We start from the raw sequence: 14,358 nt of genomic DNA, 5'->3' as shown, positions 1-14,358 counted from the left end.
AAAAAAAATCTGCGTATTGGCTTCCCGCTCCTTGGTTGGGGGGGGGGGGGCATTGGATTTTAGCAGGGCTCGGCACGGGTCACTTTTTTCACTAAAAGTCACTTTTTTAGAAACTGGTCACTTTTATTACTTATTTTCAGGCCCAGGTCACATTTTCCACTTTTTTAGCAAAAAAAACCTCGGTCTCGCGCGCTTTTCTGCTGTCAGTGTTTTTCTTTTCTTCAAGGAGGAACTTTACCTGTTCAATATCGCTAATTTTCTCCCTCCCTTCATTGAACTACGATCGAAGGCATCTTATCTTCCCGGGAGCATACCGTGTGACGTCAGCATAACTTGATTTCAAGGCGCTTGGAAAAAGTAAGCTCCTTGGTTAAAGAATCGTCATTTCATGGATAAGCCAGTCGGAAAAAAAACTAGCATAAAAGGCGTACTTACAACAAAGAATTTTTTCCCCCCCCATACTACCATTCTTTCTTATTTCCCCACGTGCTCACTTGTTCTTTCATTTTCATCTTATTTTAAAATTGGTCCTTTATTTTATTTGTTTTGAAAAGTTTTAGTCCTAAGGGCCAAATTCCTTTCTCTGAGCATCGAGCAAGTTACATTTGTTGTTTGTTCTATCGTTACTTTTGTTAATTTTTTTAAATGTTATTTGAAATGACGATTAGATAGCCAGTGGCGTCGGAGCCGGGGGTGCTGTGGGTGCTCGAGCACCCACGGTAATTTGTGGCTCGGGTCTGAGCACCCCCAGAATTGATTGACAAATCGTAATTTCCAATATAAAGCTCAAGACGAGCACCCACAGGTTCGAAACATTTCCGACGCCCCTGGCCCGTGCAGAAACTAACTTAAGCGCAGCGGGAGAATACCAAAGCGCGTATTAAAGACGCGTATTATTAATACGTATTAAGCGTATTATTAATACGCTTTGGAGAATACTCTTGTAGCTGGCCAAGGTTAAAGAAGCTCGCATGTATTTTGAATTTACTTACAATAAAAAAAAAATCATCCGATTGAAAATCGCGATCTATCGACAAATAAAATTCGTACTATTTTTCTAACCGGATTTAAATCTCAGCACGAAACCGTACCCCCAAATTTGATTGAAAGGAGAACTATTTATGAAAAGATCACAGAATCCTGCAATTCAACATTTAGTTTAACACAAGGGTTTTCAAATCAGATGAAAATTTGTCATCAGGCTGATAAAAACTCAGTTAACGTGCATGCGAGCCGTAACTGAAGGCGGATTTAACGATGGGCACACCGAGCGCGCCTTTGGCCCCTACTTCAAATTTTTTTCCTAATTTAAGGGCCTAATATTAATTTTTTTTATGCCCGGGCCGTAACTTAATTTAGAGCATCTTCACGATACTGATTGTTGACTTAATATTGTTGGATTGTTTTCCTTTTTTTTCTCTCCATGCACGTGCGGGAACCGGTTGTTCCGACGCTGTATGCAAATCGGCGGCGGCGTACCCTCACGGGAGCACGGATATATAGACTGAATGTCGGGATTCGATTTGTTTCTCTCTTTTGATTGCCGGCCGTATTTTTGATGAACGAAAATGATCTTGTTTTTTGTTACTTTTATGGAAAAAGAGTTCAAAATGAACTTCTGATCATTGTTTTTCTTCAGCTCAGTCGGTACTCTCTGCCCCCCCCCCCCCCAAAGAAATATCGACATCTTGCGCGCCATTCTTGATGTGTAAAAAAATCTTATTTTTAGACCTCGGAAGTTATTAAAGCGTTTGTCTCGAGTCTGTTATGACCGCAATAGGAAAGGGCGGGGGTCTGGTTCCACGGGTGTTGAACGAGGAAAGGTGGCGAGTTTACTCATTTTCTGTTAAAAAGAGTGGATACCGGCCCCGAGCGATAGTAAATTTTCGTACTTGCGACCCGGATTGCTACATACCGTGATCAGATCCAAAAGCGGGGGGGGGGGGGCAATGCCTTGGACGGCGTTTTTGATGGAATGGTATATTTAAGAAAAGGCAATAAAAATTCCTTTGCAAAATTATCGAATTTCACATTCAAGGGGCAGTAAAATTACGTTTCCCCTCCAGAAAAAACAATTGTATTACGGCCATGGTAAATCGGGTGTCCCGGATGGGGACGAATTCACTATTTTTGTTCGTTGAAAGTTACGGGAGGAGTCAGCGCTAACGTGGCGACTTGTTTTCGCGCTAAAATAGGTAGCCCTGACAGCAGCATCCATAAACTCTGTATCAACCACATTTATAAACCCCTTATGTTGTTGATTCGATTTTTCTGTTCATTTCATCCTAATTTTCTGTATTTCCCGATATATTTCTATCGATTTTCGCATATTGCCGCATATTAGGTTAATTCATATTATAAATTATATATTTTTTTGTAATTTTTTATGTGCCCTTTGTCAGCCATCTTGAATTGACTACCGCAAAACGGCGATTCCTTGGCGCGAAAAAAAGTCGCCACGTTGGTGCTTACAAGGTTCATGGGGAAATTTACCGGGGAATGCCGCTGAGTCTCTTTTTCTGTTAAACATTACGGGGGGAGGCCAAAATTATACTGTTTCCAGGGGTAGGAACACTACGCCAAAATTAACATCTTGCGCCATCCTGCTCCAATAGTGTTTCCGTATTTTTCTGCGCCAAATAGCTAATTTTGCTTCGTATGTCCAGAATTTCTTAAAGGACGCCAAAAATTTTTTGCTCCTGCTTACCGTGAAACGATTCTTTCTAAGAGCGTGTTTTATATATATATTCCACTGTACGCCTTATTTAAACTGTCGGCCTTTCCATCGTGAAACCCCGATTGTGCAACTGAAGATAGTTTGCAATGGTCTTTCAGCTTTAAAGTGCAAATGCGAGTCAGTTGCCGTTTAAAAAAAGTCGCCACTGGAAGCAGCAGAAATTACTGTAGTCGATCGTCATTGCGTCAAATCCAGATGTTTCGTGAAAAAAATTTCCATTCCGGAAGTAAAAAGTGTGTTTTCGCCGAATTACGAATGTTAATTTAGAAACTTTGCCGAATAACGAGTGTCAGATCGCTAATCTCGCCAAATAATGCGTACTTAATCGCCAAACGTCGTGTTGATTCTTCCGAAATTCTCCCCCATTTTGCAACAATTTCTTTCCGAGTATAAAAAACTTATAGAAAATTTTTTGCTCATTTGAAGTGCTGCTGTTCAAGACAGCAAATAGTGCCCTCAGTAAGCAAAAATCATCTTAAATAAACTGGTGTGAAAAATTTTATGACAGCCTCTCTTTCAAACAAGGTGTCAAAAGCCTGAAACACCAAAAACAAAAAACAAGCTGATGAAAAGATTTTTGATAACAAAAGACAGTGCAGTTTTATTTTGAAAAGGGATGAGGGTTAACGAAAATATTCTTGTTAATTTCCCTGCTCCAATAAATATCTGCTCCAAATCCTATATTTTGCTGCTCCAAAACTGATCCAAATCCTATATTTTGCTGTTCCAAATCCTGAATTTGCTGCTCCGAATCCTGAATTTTGCTGCTTCAAAGCTGCTCCGAAATGGACTTTGTCACTTCCCACCCCTGTGTTTAGGGAAGGTAAAGGAGTAAATGTGTTTTTTTTTTGCAGGGGTGTATGTTGTGTGTAAAAAAAGGGAAAATATATATTTTTACAAATTTTTCTCTCGAAAAGCAAACAATTTCAAAACTGGTTTATTTTCTCCCTCACCCAAGGACAGTATTATTTTGGTGCCCCGCCTGTAAAATAGTACTCGCCCACTTTTCTCAGTCCAGCCATAGGTGGAGATACTTTAAGGTCTTAGGGGTGTGGCACGATGACAATTGATATACATCATATATATCTTTGACGTATCAATAAATATTGGTTTTGCCGCAGATGCCCTGAACCTCCCCCTTTCAGGGGGGGGGGGGACCCGAAGATCTTATGTTGCTTCTATGTATACATCAGTAGGCTCTGCCATTGACGCTGGGGGGAGGGTGGATTGCCCCTCCCTCAACATATAATAATTAAAATAATTTAGTTAATTTAATAATTTGAATACTTTATTCAATTTAATAATTTAAATATTTTATTCAATTTAATTTAAATATTTTATTCAATTTAATAATTTAAATATTTTATTCAATTTAATAATTTAAATATTTTATTCAATTTAATAATTTAAGTAATTTTTTAATTTAATAATTTAAAATGTTAAAAATTTAATTTTATGGTTTTTAATCATTAAGTAAATTTCTTAAAATTTGTTGGAACATATTATACAAACCTAGGTATGTAAATCAAATTTGTACTAGTTAAAAAACGTTTGAGTACATTTTGTATACTGTCATTCATAGCATAATATGAATGAAAAATCCACTGGAATGTAGATGGGACAAATTCTCTCATCAAATTTTGTGTTATTTCATTTTTTTTCCCTTCTTTGAAAGGGAAAAAATTTTCCCGCTTTGAAGTTTTTCCTGCTTAAATTGATTTTAAAATGGGTTGTGGAAAGCAACATGGGGGAAGGCATTGCTACTGTTACTCAGAAAGAATGTAATGTAGTTATTCTCTCACACATAGTTGTTGATAAATTTGATAAGTTATTCAAAACTTTTCTGGTTAGCAGAATGTGTTTGAGTTTGATTTAATTATTTCACGTTATTATGTAAAAAAAGCAATTTCAATGAGTTCTATTGAAATGCAAAGTTAAAACTAAATTCAATTTCAATTCATTCAATTTGGTAATAAAAATTCATTGTCCATTTGGTCTCTCTCTCTAAAAATATTTTGGTCACTATTTGGTCACTTTTAAACATTTCGGTCACTATTGGGTCACTTTTTCAAACATTTTGGTCACTAATTTTGAGGCCATGATCCGTGCTGACCCCTGTTTTAGTCGTTGGTAAAATGAATATGAATTACAATTTTTTTGCTGTCTTCATGGGGTGTGGGTACAACAGGGCTCCAGGCTGGGACCCTCATGGGGGAAGTTGATCCATTCTCAGAGGGTGCTTGATGAATCTCATTGGTTTTTTGTTGCTTTAAGATTGTAAAATTCCTCGGTAAGCCAGTGATTTTTCACATGCCACTTTTTATATCACTGACGAAGTGGGATGAAATAAACAAGATGATGTGAAGAGAAAAAGGATATTGCCACCAAAAGGGTGCAGGAAGGCTTTGCTCCCTCCCCCCCCCCCCTCCCAGTATAGCTATGTTCATAAACTTTTCCCTGATATTTAATTTTTTATAAAAATTTGACTCATTCCCAAATGCAGATCATGTGAAGCTGTCATGACTTGTAGAAAAAAAAACTGGATGAGTTTTCTTAAAAATACTTAAAAAAAAAAAAAAATTATATGAAAGGATTTGAATGTGAGAAAAATTAAGTTGTTAGTTATTTTGTAGCTTATCTTTTATCTTTCTGAAGCAAGATAAAAAGATAAAAACAATTTATTGCAAACTCAGTGCATCACATCTGATTTCTTTAAATCATTTTAATACTATAATACTACTATTGAGACTCTCACTCTTCTTTCTTATTACACTTCTCATTACTAATCCTGATCATCATGCTCTGTTACTATTCAAATTTGTGTTCTCAAACAGTCGTTTGTTTTGTTACTCGCACATACAGTCATGTCACATCTTTCCCTTTTCAGCAGCTGAAGTTCCTACCCATCATACTTTTAATTCTCAAAGTTGAAATCTTGAAATAGAAATGAAAAAGGCATTTAAATGAAAATCAATCCACATGCAGGCTTCTTTGGTTTTAGTCTAGTGGTGCAATATTTTTGGGGGGTGTGGCCCCCATGACTCCTTAAAAATTCCTTGCTTTTCATTTTAAAAATTTTGTATGAACCCTGGATACTGTGACTACTACTTAGCAGCTAGATGACAAAACTGTGGATATTCAAGGAAGAGTGCTTATTGATTTTTTTTTTTTTTCTCTTTGAACGATCTTGGAAAATGTTTTACACATTGAACAGGCGTTGCAAATCCTTTGAGATTTTTAAAAAAATGTGCATTCATAATCTTGTAGGAACAAGACACAAATTTACGGCGTATAGATGCTGTCTTTGAATGCCAGCAGATAGTACATAATTTCGTCAAAATACCGTAATTTCTGGTATGTAACTGGGAGGGGAGAAAATCCGCAGGAGAATAGAAACTCTGAAATTTGAAAATTCTGTACACGGCTCCTCATTAAGGGAAGTAACTAAATATCTTCAACAACCAGCATGTATATCACTGCAGTACAGTATGTAAAGTAGGTCGCCACTTTCTCAAGGTCGCGCGATCAGGATGGACTGTGAAAAGAAGGAAAAAAAGTTGGTGGATTTGTTTTCTTCTTGGAACTGAGAAAGAACACATCGTGGAAGATGCGAGAACTAAATTTTTATTCGTCCTTTTCTGAAATTCCAGGTATTTGCCGTTGATGCGCTAGCACGGCAATGTCATCTCTGGTGCTATAGGGAAAAAAAATTTTAGGGATATTTTATTATGCTGTGATTATGTTTAAAGAGGATACCTTTTTCCCTTAAGTTTTCTTAATTTTTTGAATGGGAGCACTGCATTTGGCAGACCTATTTTTGCCAGGGTGATTTTTACCACCTATGGCAAAAATTCGCCTACCCCACGTACAAATAAAACTGTTGCCTTTACCCATGCAAGCAATAATTTTGCCATCATATTTTGGTGTGTGAGTCGAATTTGTAAAGATAGTGGTATAAAAAAAATATGGTGTGTGAGAATGTTGTATTATAGCATCTGTTTTTGCTTTAAAAGTCGTGTATTTTTTTATGCAGGATTAATTGAATGATCTAATTTAGCTACGTGTGGTGTTTCTTTTAATTGTGTGTAAAATAATATATATATATTTTTTTGTCTAAATGAATTGGATATCACTATCTTTATTCATCTGGCTTTCAAAGCATATTAATTTTTTTTTTCTCTTCAGCACCTCGGCCAAATGTTCAATGCCCCTAATCCAGGCTATTTTGTTCCCACATTGCCTCAAACTCAGAGGGGTTATTTCCCACCTCAGATTCCTCAGCTGCGACCAACAACACCAAGGTGGGGCCAGCCTCCTATAAGACCTGCACAATCTAACCCAGGTAATACTATTTGTCATTTTATTGGGTTTTTTTACTTGGAAATTAAGTTTTTACAAAGAATATATTGATTACATAAATATAAATGCAGTGAAATCCCAGTTTAATAATAGAAGTTGGTGGTCCAGTCAGAAACCTACAGAATTCATTCCTCTTGCATTTTTTCCCCTTCACCAGATTATTCCATTGCTGGATACAAATGGATTGGATTTGGCTTGTAAAAAATTATTTATTTGTATCTATTTTTATCACTGTCACTCTAAAGCAGAATATTTTGCCTTGTTCTGCAATGAATCCTCTGCCGACTGAGAATTTTCTGTAGTAAAAATTCCCATAGTGCGTGCTATATTTTTCCACAAATTCTTAGATTGTTTTCCAGTAGCACTGAATGTTCAGCATATTCTGCTTTGGGACATTGTCATTAGTTGTTTCATGAAGATTATGATAAAGTATTGGGATTTTCATCCAATGCAGCAACAACTGTTGTCAGGCAGTTTGGTAATCATCTTGGTTTTTGCCCATTATAGCTGTTATTACTATTTACAATTACAATGAATTAAAGGTTCATACACTAGACACTTATGAGAAAAGGTTGCAGTAATCAGTAGCATCTGCCACTTTTAGTTCTAATGTAGAAGATAGAAGACTCTTGAATAAAAAACATGTATGAAGGCTCCCTTTATGTCTATCGTACAACAGCAGAAAATTCAGAACTTAATTCAAGACTTTGTAAAGGCAGAAAATGTTTGCAGTTAGGAGTGCACACAGGAATGACATGCTCTAACATTCAGTTGTGAAGCAGAGATGTTGCTGTACTCTAATTTACTTAGGTCCCGGAACCCAGGTTATTGGTAAAATTGGCCCTTTTTGAGTGAAAATGGGTCCCTCTCAAAAAAAGTGTGGTGCCCCCCCCCCCCCCCATCATTTACTGGTATTCCTGTGAATCAAATAATTAATACTATAAAAAAAATGTTAATTTTACCAGCTTATAACAAGGTTCTTTTTCTTCTATTGTCTACTGGTACAGAAAGCTTGCAAAGAAACCCTTTAACAATGAGAATTTAACATACAGAATTTAACAAACGTAATAAATTAAGTTCTTATTTTGGCATTTTGAAATTCTACTTAGGACACGATGATAGCAGTTATTTTGACTGCTGTAGATATTTAATGATTGCAAAACATACTGAATAGTGTTCGTAAGCAAACATTAATATCGACATGTGCAGAAACACATGTTGTATCATGGTATTTGCTTTTCTCCAGGGTCCATTTTGTAGCATTGAGAGGTACACTTTTGAAGATGCTCATCACAGTACAATATTCAATTCATTTAGTGTTTGTGTGGAACTTTGCACTTTTACTACATTGCATTTGCTGTTAAAATGTTGCGTGACGAAAAGAATCTTTTTCACGATTTTACCCATGGTCGGAAGCCTGAAATGATTATCATTTTTTGTTTCTCCACACTCGCTATGAATTCACTGTAAAGGTTCTGGGTGGTGAACCAATGTTCCCAGCCTAGGTACCATGCTGGATGATGTGGGGAGCCATTATTTTATAGCATATCATGCTTTCAACTGAGCAAAAAGATAATTCTACAGTTAGTAAGCAGAGATAACATAGCTCTTCACTAACAAGTGTCAATGTTTTCGACAAAATGAATTCATTCAGGCCAAGATGCGATTGGCACTGAAAATCTTTTTTTTTTTAATGTATTTTACATTGCTTAAGATTTGGCGGATAAATGTGGTTTTTCATTCTGCGCATGCAATCTCATTTTAAATTTTCAGATTTAAAGAATCTCATCTACTGGGCTACCAAGTGAAAATGAAACCATGAATTACAAGTGTAATTTTGCAGAAATTGTCAAACCACCTTTTTTAACAAAAAACACAGTATTAGTCTATCGTAACAAGCCCTTTAGTCCAAAATCCCAAAAAATGTTGGTACATGAATAAAGGTTTATTCCACAAATCGGTGAAAGATTGAATCGGTAGTGTTTTAAGAAGTTTGGTAAACAAATATAATTTATGCTGATTTCTCTCTCTCTCCCCCCCCCCCCCCATTTCAATCATAAATTTTTTCTCATGTTCTGTTCTTGGTAGTTTGAAATTCCTGTCTTTCTAGTGTGAAAGACATAATCTTGATAAGGGAGAAAATTTTTTGTTGCTGAAAAAATATTAATTTGCAATTTCTATTTATCATTGAATATATAGTCAAAACAATTACAAATGAAGTTTAATTCAATGCATTGTTTGTTGAATCTAATTGTTCATTAAATACTCCATTTTTATGTATAAACCAGGGTTGGGGTTTTGACGTCAAAAACCAGTTTGACATGACAAGCATCAAAAACTAGTTTAAATAGTCAAAAACTGTTGAAAACCGCCAAAAACCTAAATGAATGCTTTTTGATAATGTTTTGAACACAATAGGTATATAACATGATGAAATACTTACTTTTTTGTATATTACAATGTTTTATTTTTAAACGTTGATTTATTACAATAATTAAAACAAAATATTAATTATAATTTGCAATTGAATTTTTCAAAAAAAGGTCTAGAAAATATAAAATATAGTTTTGTGGTTCATTTATCTAAGCTTATCTTGTGTTCAATTTGCTAAGCGGAATAGAGCTGTTTATTCAAAATATGTATGATAGGGCATCAGGGTTAGGTCTTTTATTCCAGAAACTAACTTGGTATTAAAACTGTCAAAAACTTATGTCAATGATGTCAAATAGTTATTGTTAACCTGATAGATATGTTAAATAAACAAAACACTTACTTTTATGTAGATTAAAGGGTTTTATATTCAGAATTATAATTACTGAGGAAAAATACCTATTTTAAATTTTCTGATGCGCTCAAAATTTTATTCCATGTAAAAAATCTCACTCAGCACCTGTTAACGCACTAATTAAACTCATTTTCCCCTAAAAATTTCTTAGCTCAGTGTATAAATTCAGAGTTTTAAAGTGTATTTTCAACCAAAGCAGAGCTGACAGGACTCTATACCGAAAGCATTTGTTTTGCACGTGTAAATACAGCTTCAATTGGAAAACCATTACATTATAAATGCTAGTAAATATACCATATCATAATGCAAAAGTAAGAATAACTAAGTTTAATTAAGGATAAATTACAAGAGTTCCTTAAGCATCATATACAAGCTAAGCTAGCATTGCCAAATTAAATGACATTTTAGTCCTACAATTTATTATTTTGGTTTCTAGATATATTTCAATGTTATGCACAATAAGAGTATTGTTTTAAGTATCAGTGGTTATCTAGATAATTTAACAGAAATCACCATTACATATATGATGTAATAAACATTTTTTTTAACACTTATCTGTTGTAAAAAGAGTACAGCAGATGGTTTATATTAATGCACACGTATATAAGCAGTTGAAGAAATTTGGAAGGTCAAGAATCGTCTTGAATCATAGAATGTCAAATCATTCCTTAGTTTTCCCTTAAGTGTTTATGATATGGTTTATTCAAATTGTATATTTTATAGGAAAAAACCCCCCATGTATATTTTGTGGACAATAATTCAATAGAGTACAAAATTATTTTACAATCATATTAAATATTTATTCTTTGTATAACGTAGTCACTTTAAACATTACATGCAATTAATGTGTGTATTTCCAATGGGAATTTTTATATTGAAAAGCAATATTTGAGGTTTTTGACAGTTTTTGATGGAGGGTTTTTGACATGACAGTTTAAACCACGGATTAAAGTCAAAAGCTGCCATGTGTTAAAAACCTACCAACCCTGGTATGAACCATGTTTAAATTTATCATTTATGATCTAATCTTGGTCAATAACATGTGCATCATTGCCTTTCATTTCTCATTCTAAAATGTTTTACTTCCAGTTTATCAAGCAATGCAATCAACTCCATTTGGACGCGCAGGACCTGCAAGACCTCCAGTAGCAGCTGCTCAGAATGCAGGAATGCGTGGTGCTCCCATGAATGCTCGTCCCATAACTGGACAGCAGCAGCAGCCTTCTGTTGCTGCATCTGCAGGTGCACGAGTGAGTGCCACAGTGCCAACTGCCATACGTCCATCTGGAATGCCTGCTGGTAATGTTGCGCAGGCACGTCCCGCAACTTTCAAGTTCAACGCAAACATGCGCAATCCGCCACAGACTGTGACTGTCCAACAGGCAACAGTGCAGCAGGCTGTGGCCCAACAAGCTGTTCATATCCAGGGTCAGGAGCCTTTGACTGCTTCTATGCTTGCCGATGCTTCTGCACAAGAACAAAAACAAATGCTTGGAGAACGATTGTTTCCCATCATCCATCATTGGTACCCTGACTTAGCTGGAAAGATCACTGGCATGCTGTTGGAGATAGACAATTCAGAGTTACTGCATATGTTAGAACACAACGAATCGCTGAAATCTAAGGTAAGTGTGTATTCACTGGAACTGGGTAGAAGAGGGAGCGGACAAGAACAATAAATTGGTAACCGATTTGACTGTCCAAGCATTATAGAAATTTTTTAGTAGAGTGGAACCTGTCATTAAGAGACATCCACAGGGCTGAAATTTTGGCTAAAATAAAATGATAAAATTCCAAAAAATTTGCGTTGTCGCTAATTTAGAGTTTCTTAATCATATATCTATTTTAATTTAATGCACAGTATGTACAGTGTGCCATTATTTGGTCTTTTTCTTGTGATTTTTATCATGTCCTTTTTTCTTCTCCACAATGTAAGTGCAACCAGCCTTTTGTGGATATAAATAAATAAATATTTACAATTTCAATTTATCAATATTCACAATGCTCAGCAAAGAGCTGGAAATGAAAGTCCTTCATTTGTTAAAAAAGGATTTCACTGGCATTGAACAGTAAAATGTAAATAAATCCCTTTGAAAAAATAAGGATGGACAATGCCTTGACTTATTTGCATTGGGCCTTGTAGTTTACACTTTTGCACTGTGCTTTTGGGCGTGGTCTCGAAAGAGCATTTTTCTTAAAAAAAACTTGCATGCCTTCATAATTCGCTGTACATTGTGGAAGAGAATTGATAGACTATGCTTTTTGAAGACTCCAAAAAAGAGTAATACATGTTGCGAGCCCCAAAGCAGAATGTGCCAAAATCTGTGACGTATGTCGCAGAACAATTAGCACTACTGCAGAACAATTTGGAAGAAATTAAAGATAAAGTGCAAAAAACACTTACATGTATGGGCAGTTTTTATGGCAGAACATAACCAGTCGTCGCAGAACAGTGCTAAACATTATGTTTTGTGGATTGTGAGTAGAGACAAAAGAATTGTGTGGTTGCTAGTGCGCTGTTTTGGCCAAAAAATTTTTTTTGTAACCAAGTCATTTTGCTTTGGCTTGAGTCAGTCTTATAGGATACTGCAATGCAATAGGGGGGGGGGGGGTGTAAGAGAGTGAATTAAAAAAAAAAAATTAGGGATTTCTTTTTATCATGCTATGATTGTTGTCTGGGAATGGGAGTTCCTTTTCTACTGTTTAGGCCTGCTTTTTATAATTTTTTGAGTGGGAGTCCTGCAAACTGTAGAAACCCTAAGGGGCATAGAAAAAGTTAAGTTCTGACTGACTTATGATTATCTCCAGAAACAGGTGTTTTCAGACAGAAAAATTATATTAATAGTCTTAGGAGGAAGGGGCTCCATTTTTTTATGTGCATAGTATATATCATTATAATCCAGATATATGGAAAAATCTTTTTTATTTTTTAATTGACTGCTTATTCATTTAAAAATCTTGTTACTCATTAAGAATGCATATTTTTTAACGTAATTTCAAGTTTAATTCTACACTAATGAATAAACCAACAAACAATAAGAAACAAACTACAAGCAAGAAATAAGAACACCAAAAATCTGTTTATGTAACATGGAAGGTTCCTGAGCCCGAATTAACTTCTTTTTTTTAAAGTTCTTATATTCATAAGAGGGCTCTTCCCCCTTAAAGTAAATCTCTTGTAGTAACTCGTACTGTATCACTTATATTGTAGTTCTGCATATATTTCGAACATACTCCATTGTGGCAAGATTGTTTCTTACGCAGTTTGTGTTACTGACTTGCATGTTGTTGCTTAATAATTTACGCATTTTTTTATTCAGTTTTTGTATTCTTTCAAGAATTTAATGAATTTTGGTAAAAGAAACAAGCAAACTTTAGACTTCACATTTTTCGTATTAAAATTTAAAGTCCAACAGTATTTATATTAATACATCTATTATTATTTTAAATCTACAATTAGGGCATAGAATTCAAGGCTTTATACAAAAACTATTTTTTTTTTTTTGGTTTTTTTTTTTTTAACGGGGAACCCTAGTGCTCCATTGTGATGCATTGTAAATATTTAGTACAATTGTATCAAGTTTAGCTCCCTATATTTTTCTTCCCATGCACAAAATCTAGAAAAGCTATATTTTTGCATTGTATCTAAGGATTAGGCCCAAGTCTATATCGGATTTCTTTTAATTAATTAAAAGCATTTATTACAGCATTTCAATAACATGCATATCGTACAAGGTTACCTTTATTTCAATATCACTAAAGTTGAATGAAGGAAAAATGAAATTCAAATTTTGTGATTTTAAATTGGCATACCCTGATTATAATCACATGCATGACCAAAATTCAGAGTTGATTTATTTTTGAGTGAATATAGAACTTTTCAACATTTTTCAAACAAATGTCACTGAAGTAAATAATTTTTCTTGTCGTTACATTTAGGTTGAAGAAGCTGTTGCCGTGCTTCAAGCTCACCATGCCAAGGAAACCATCACTGTTGGCTCAGTGAAGAAAGAATAATTTCTTTCCTTTTTTTTTATCTTTCATTTTATTATTCTGCTGGTTTATATATAATTGTATTACATGGAAACTTGCACTTAATTTTTTTTTCGTTAGTATAATTTATAACGTGCTAAGCGTGAAATTTTTTTCTAAACTGGAAAAACCACCCACGTGAAACATTTTGATAAAAATTGAAATATGAAAAAAAAGAGTAAAAAGAAAAAAGTTTAAGTTGCATTATATAAAGAATATATAAATATGTACTCAATGTTATTGCAACAAATGCGTATTCAATGTTATATATGTATATCCGAACTGTGATTTTCAGGGAGTATTTTCTCTGCCATCTGGTTTCGTCTAATTTGGTTTGTGTACTTTTTTTCTTTTGCTGAATAAAGTGTTCTTTCTCTATCTCTTTTTTCCTGATTTTTAATGAATATTGAACAAACTATTATAATCCTGTGTAACATTATAAAAC

General features: G+C 34.7%; 1 protein-coding gene across 2 annotated transcripts in view; it reads left to right on the top strand.

Annotated features, from left to right (window-relative positions):
• Positions 1–14,291, top strand: part of LOC149086581 (polyadenylate-binding protein 4-like) — a 49,978-nt gene extending 35,687 nt beyond the window's left edge. For both annotated transcript variants that reach the window (XM_089230947.1, XM_089230946.1), the window contains exons 8-10: positions 6,923–7,079; positions 10,971–11,506; positions 13,821–14,291. In XM_089230947.1, coding sequence (XP_089087073.1) covers positions 6,923–7,079; positions 10,971–11,506; positions 13,821–13,898 — 771 coding nt within the window. In that variant the 3' untranslated portion in view covers positions 13,899–14,291. The remainder of the gene's footprint in view (positions 1–6,922; positions 7,080–10,970; positions 11,507–13,820) is intronic.
• The last annotated feature ends 67 nt before the right edge of the window (positions 14,292–14,358 follow it).

This window comes from Pholcus phalangioides, unplaced genomic scaffold, assembly GCF_987345545.1.
Source record: "Pholcus phalangioides strain wild (caught in Gottingen) unplaced genomic scaffold, Ppha-v1.0 ptg000004l_1, whole genome shotgun sequence".
NCBI lineage: Eukaryota > Metazoa > Arthropoda > Arachnida > Araneae > Pholcidae > Pholcus > Pholcus phalangioides.
Note: the sequence above shows the minus strand (reverse complement) of the source record. Positions and strands in the feature narration are given on the sequence as shown.